This window comes from Vigna angularis, chromosome 8, assembly GCF_016808095.1.
Source record: "Vigna angularis cultivar LongXiaoDou No.4 chromosome 8, ASM1680809v1, whole genome shotgun sequence".
In the NCBI taxonomy this organism is placed as follows: Eukaryota; Viridiplantae; Streptophyta; class Magnoliopsida; order Fabales; family Fabaceae; genus Vigna; species Vigna angularis.
This window is the reverse complement of record NC_068977.1, coordinates 3,197,989-3,204,024: the sequence shown is the minus strand read 5'-3', so window position 1 is coordinate 3,204,024 and position 6,036 is coordinate 3,197,989. Positions and strand designations below refer to the sequence as shown.

At 45.1% G+C, this 6,036-nt stretch overlaps 1 protein-coding gene across 1 annotated transcript; it reads right to left on the bottom strand.

The window, feature by feature from the left end:
- Positions 1 to 816: 816 nt before the first annotated feature.
- LOC128193523 (protein transport protein sec23-1-like) lies at positions 817 to 2,965 on the bottom strand. Its single transcript, XM_052867149.1, has 3 exons — positions 1,389 to 2,965; positions 1,212 to 1,300; positions 817 to 934 (listed from the first exon to the last, which is right to left on the bottom strand). The coding sequence occupies exons 1-3, from the start codon at positions 1,860 to 1,862 to the stop codon at positions 817 to 819; spliced, it is 681 nt and encodes a 226-aa protein (XP_052723109.1). The 5' UTR covers positions 1,863 to 2,965.
- Between the last annotated feature and the right edge of the window lie 3,071 nt (positions 2,966 to 6,036).

Genomic DNA, 6,036 nt, shown 5'->3' with positions numbered 1-6,036 from the left:
TGGAGGCCAACTGGCCGAACGGTTGGTGTTGGACGACCGAGAGTTGAATGCCAAATCTGGCTAATGTTGAGGCTGGACGGCCGAGAGTTGAGGCCTCATATCCGGATGGCTGATAGCTGAGGCCAAATAGCCGAAAGCTTGAGGCCGAACGACCAGGAGTTGAGGTCGAACGGCCGGGATACTAAGTTGTTGGGTTGATGAAGCCGAGTGCAAAGGGCTGAACGGAGGAAGTTGATGTTCTCTTGAGGTGCCCTTCAATGCTCATTGGTTCCCTGTGTCTACAATGGGGAATATCCACTCGGCCCCACGGTGGGCGCCAAATGTTTCAGATGTGAGGGGCTGTGTTGGTCCCACGTCTCCACGTCACTCACTTCTCGTCTTCCGTACGTCGGATCTTCTGTGCTCGCTCCTCAGTGCGCCAGTAGGAGACCTGCGAAAGATTCTACGATGCTAAAGTCAGTTGAGAGCTAAGGCGTTTTTCTCAGACAGTAATAAATGTGCAATAAATGCAACCTATCTACCACTCACCCTGGATCTGTATTTATAGTTTTCGCTATGGGCTTGGGATTAGTGAAAAGTTAATCACGGCCCAATTCAGCCCAAATAGCTTTTAAACCCTACTTACCTTAAACTAGGATGATTAGTAACACGGTCGGCCACCCTCACGGGTCTTGTTCTTGAGACCGGCCGATCCGGACGATCGGGCGGCCGGCTTCGGGTGAGTTCTGGGTATGGGCGCGCGGGTGTCCGCCCTGCCATACGTAACCTTTCACAAGAGTGTGGTCACGGGGCATACGGGCCGCCGCCCTACAATACCTAACCCTTCACATCAGTAAGTAGAAGTGCAGTTTCCTGGGTCTCATACGTTACAATGGGCGGCCGGTCTGTTTGGTGATCCGATGACGTGGATGTCCTTCCATAGGGCGTCCGGTCCCTGCTGGTACAATAATAAAATTCAAATTAATACAAACATTGAAAATATAGAAAATCAAACCTAATGTTTATTATTTTTATTATTTATTTTAGGTTTAATCCTTTTCGACATCCCTATTTGTGTAGGAATGTCTCAGATAGGTCCTCGTTTTGTAAAGTGTATCAAAATGGTCCTTAATTTTGAAAATTGAGATCAATTGAGTCCTTCCCATTAAGTTGGCTGGACGGCGTTAAATAAATTGATGAGTGAGATGCTGACATGACGAAATGTTACTAACGTGGCATTGATCTGGCTTAATTGACGAAATGCCTCTATCTGGAACGCGCGCTTCTTCTGCGTGCTCATCTTCCCCGGCGAATCGGAACCCTAAAGCGCTACGCGCAAAGTTCAATTCAGAGAGAGAAGAGACGGAGAAAGGGGAATTGGAGAAATCAAGAGAGGAAAGGAGACAAACCCTAGCGACGGGGCGAGAAGGAAGAAGCGATTGGGGAAATTGGGAATTAGGGTTTTTGAGAGAGAAAAGAAGGAATTGCAGGAAGCAAAGAATGAATGGGAGTGAGTGGTGAGTAGTAAGTAACGTTACATAGTTGAGAAGAGGGATTGACAAGGGAGACTTGAACATATGCCCGAGACATTTCTTGAACTGATCGGATTCGAAAGATTCGGAGAGAATCATGAATCCACCAGACTGCTCAACAGGTTGTCGAAGCTCGGCGGCCCCAACTTGGTCGAGCGAACAGGCAAAGAGATCAAGAATAACAGACGCATCAGATAGCCTCTTGGAGAGTTGGTTATAGAAAGAGCACGAGTTGGCGTGGTGTCTGACTTGGTTGTTAAAGATGTGATGGTGGGTTCTGATGGGTTGGCGGAGATCAGAATCAACAACGATTCCAGGTCCGATAGTGGTAGGTCCGGAGGTGAAGAGCATGATCCTGGAGCCTGTGGTGACAAGGCAAGACTCTAGAAGTCCGAGGGCGACGGAAATGGCAGTGCCGGTGCACCTTGGAGGGCGAGTGGCGGAGGTGGAGTAGAATGTGGAATGGATGTCTTCTGACAGAGATCTTATTGTTGCCGCTCGTCCTTAACGCTCGGATGATTGAGATCTTATTGTTGCCGCTCGTCCTTAACGCCTGTCGCTCGTACCGCTCGACAGGTACGCTCGTCATCGAGCCTGTCGCTCGATAGGTACGCTCATCATCTGCTCTGTCGCTCGTACCGCTCGACATCTACTCTTGGACGATCGGTCTTACTGCTCGATAGATTCAATTGTCTTCTCACTACCGATCGTCTCCTCTCTAGGACGATCGGTCTAGGAAGTCGCTTGGTCTGCGATTCATTTTTAGTAGTTGTTTCTTTTTTTTCTGTATAAATACATTTGCTTTGTTGTATTTTCTGTAATTTTCAATAATACAATTCTTTTCAGTCTTTTCTTTCTGGTTCTCTCTTCCTCGTTTTCTCTGATTACTTACATCTTCAATTGGAGAAGTGATGGAGAATTCACATTCGGAAAATGGCAACAGAAAATCCTGTTTTTGAGGAACTGGCGGATCTGAGGGAGAGATTAAGGAAAATTGAATAAAGTCAGTTGATGATCGAATGAAGTGGATTGAGTGTAAAAGAAAGCGGGGATTGAATCAGAAGAAGTAAGAATAATAAGTGTAGTAGAGTGAAATACCTGATTGGAGGAGAGATAGCGGCTGCCGTGAAAGAGGTGGAGGGAGGAACAGGGGGAAGAGGCGAGATGGTTCAAGTCTCCCATGGAATCGAAGGTGAGGAGAGCGACGAGGGCGTGATCGGGGAAGTGGTGGTGGATGAGGAGGAGGAGGTCCTTCTTGAGGGAGAGCAGTTGGTCGTCGGGGGAGGAAAGATCGATGAGAAAGACGAAGGCGGGGGGAGAGAAGGAGAGTACTCGACGGTGCTGTAGGTCCACGTGCAAATGAATTTGATCTACGTCATTAAAATTTGCTTCGTCAGCGTGCCACGACTCAATAAATTTAACGCCGTCTATTGAAATTAACGGCAAGGTTCTAATTGACTCAATTTTACAAAAGTAGGGACCTAATTGAGATAAAAATAAATACGAGGACCTATTTGAGACAACCCTACACAAATAAGGACGTCCGAAAGGATTAAACCTTTATTTTATGTGTTAATCATAACATAAAGTGTAAGATAATAATTAATATTATAATTTAATGAATATTATATTGATATAACTTTTTGAATTTATTTAATTTATTACGGTTGAGGATTAGCTCCGAGGTGACGTGATATAGGAGGTTTTTTTTTTTGCAGTGTTGATTAACCCTTTCTTCATTATTGTGGCCTCATCTCTTGGTTCCATATCTTAATCACTCTGTTTTAAATAAGTGTTTCACTTTTTTAATTTTGATTTTGAATTTTAACATAAAAATAACTTAATCATTTTTAATAGTGTACCGTCCGGTCCTCCCGATTCATAAACCGAACGTCCACCCAGGTCCCCAACCAAGACCGAGCGTCTAAGCTAACGCTGTCCGACCACACATGGACCGAGCGATCCTCCAAGGTCGACCATTCATAAACCGAACGTCCACCTAAGTCGGCCATCAAGACCGAGCGTCTAGTGTGACCGATCAGCAGAACCGAGTGGCCGCCCACCCAGGTTGACATCCTTAGCCGACCACCCTTCTTACCGGTCGTCCCGACTTACCCTCACTCGGTCGACTACACGGTTAAACGCTAATGACACATTAAAGTCCTTAATGAAGATTAAGGTACGATTGGACCGTTATCAGGCCCACGAAAGGTAAAAGCCCATTACAATCAGTATAAATAAAGGTTCCAGGTATGATTTCTGGACAGATTGCTTACGATGCAATATATACATGTATTACAGGCCACTCGGTCATGTTACTGACTTAAGCATCGAAGTGCCTTTGGCAGGTACCGCTCGGCTTGGAGAGAGGAGAGAGCCCGTTCGACCCTTTCCAGCGCGCCCAGTCCTCAGCAAGGAGGTAATCGTCCGGTCTTCTAGTGCCCCCTAGAGACGGAGTCGCACAGTCTGCTTTAATTCGTGGATTTCAGCAACGTTCGCCCGGTCTTCGACAAACTCATCCGGTCTTCGACAAACTCATGTGTTTTAGTAGGGTCATCTGGATCCGACCGAAACATTTGACGCCCACCATGGAACCGAGTGGGTATTCCCCATTGTAAACACAAGGAACCAATGAGGGGCACCTAAGAAGAACGTCAACTTCCACCGTTCAGCCCTTTGCACTCGGCTTCATCAACCCGACAACTCAGTCTCCATCGTTCGGCCGCGCATCCTCAGCCGTTCGGTCAAGACCTCAGCCAAATTTGGCATTCAACATTCGACCCTCCGGCCTCAACGTCTTGGTCGTTCGTCCCAAGTTATTCGGTCGTCGGACATAAAGCGACCGGCCATTCGGCCTCCAAGGTCCTCTGCCGACCGTTCGGCCTCCAGCGCCCGGCCTCGTCAACACAACTTATCTGTCTCGATCGTTTTTCCGATGGGCCTCATGCGCACTGCCATTCATCGTACGATCTTTCGGACTTGTACGTTCGGCCCAAGCTTGTGATTGGCCGTTCGGAAGCAACCGTTCGACTGCGCGCGCTCGGCCAATACATTGGCCTTAGGTAGATCCTCGAAACCTATTCTAACAGGAACTTCACCAAACGTGGCCTCAGCCGTTCGGCTTTAATATGGGAAGTCTGAGGTCTCTGTATGATGGATCCTGGGTCCTGCGTAATTAGGGTTTGTGCCGGTGTGACTTTATTTCACTACTTTTATTAGTTTCAGCACGACAACGAAGATAGAACCAAATAGAACCCCAAGTGGAAGAGTAAGAAGCATCATCCAGAGAATCTCAGCATAAGAGAAGGAAAATCCCTGATTGAAAAATGGAGGTAGAGACAGAGACTATGGTGGAGAAGAGGGAGATAATCAACAACGTGATGTGTCTTTTGACAGACCCAGATGGAACTCCCTTGGGCTCTCCCATGTACCTACCTCAGAATGCTGGCCCTCAACACCTCAATCAGATTGTTAATAAGCTTCAAAACAATGTAAGCAAGTCCCTTTATTCTTCTCAAATTCTATTTTACATTTTGTTTATTATTTATAACATTGAGCGATTATCTATGCTTTCATTTTAGGAAGAGAAGTTGCCGTATGCTTTCTATATATCAGATGAGGAGCTCATTGCGCCACTTGAAACATACTTGCAGAAAAACAAAGGTTAGTCATGTTTGTTTACAATAAATTATTTCTTTTTCTTTCTTAATTCGTTGTAAATTCACTTATTTACTTGCTTTTAACACATTTTGAGAAAAAAAATCCTCATCTTTCTAAAGAATTGATACAAAGAATTACGCACTTGTAATGATGTTTTTCTTTTCCTTTGCAATGTTACTTTAACACTATTCCAGTCTCGGTGGAGAAGGCTTTGCCTATAGTTTGTCAACCTCAAGCTATTTTCCGGATTCGTCCTGTGAATCGCTGTTCTGCAACTATTTCTGGTATGTGAGACATATTGTGTATTTTCCCATTCGTAGTGGCACAATGTTGTATTGTGCTTGCTAAACTGTGAGAGACAGCAGTGTGGTTTGGATGTTGATGATTGTAGCACAAGTTTGTGTTATTCTTTGAATTTTCTGGAATTCATATTTTTGCGGTTGTTTATATTTTTAGATCATGCCGAAGCTGTACTTAGTGTTGCCTTCAGTCCCGATGGACGATAACTGGCAAGTGGTTCTGGTGATACCAGTGTTCGATTTTGGGACTTGACCACTCAGACACCATTGTACACTTGCAAAGGTTTGACATTTAAAAATGTTAAGTTGTTCTTGGTATCTGCTAATTAAGTACAAGAATATAAATGATCAATTTAACTAAATGGTAAAAGGAGTTAGAATTAGTTGAAGGTTCTCGATGAGAAGCAGTGTGTTACTGCTAAGGGGAATGTTCATCCTATTAAATCTGGATCATGATGGAATTCTAAGCTGGCAAAGAATAGTGGGAGGGTGGGGGTTATTGCAAAGGAATGAGAAAATAATAAGAGGGAAGGATAGGGACTGTGAAGGCTGGGAATTATAGTATT

Bases quoted from the DNA above. Each gene is read 5' to 3' on its own strand.
- LOC128193523 (XM_052867149.1), bottom strand. From the start codon at position 1,862: ATGCTCTTCACCTCCGGACCTACCACTATCGGACCTGGAATCGTTGTT. The intron at 1,301-1,388 runs GTTTGTCTCCTT...GTAGCGCTTTAG, and splicing joins CTTCTCGCCCCGTCGCTAGG to GGTTCCGATTCGCCGGGGAA. The intron at 935-1,211 runs GTTAGTAACATT...TTGTACCAGCAG, and splicing joins TTAAGCCAGATCAATGCCAC to GGACCGGACGCCCTATGGAA.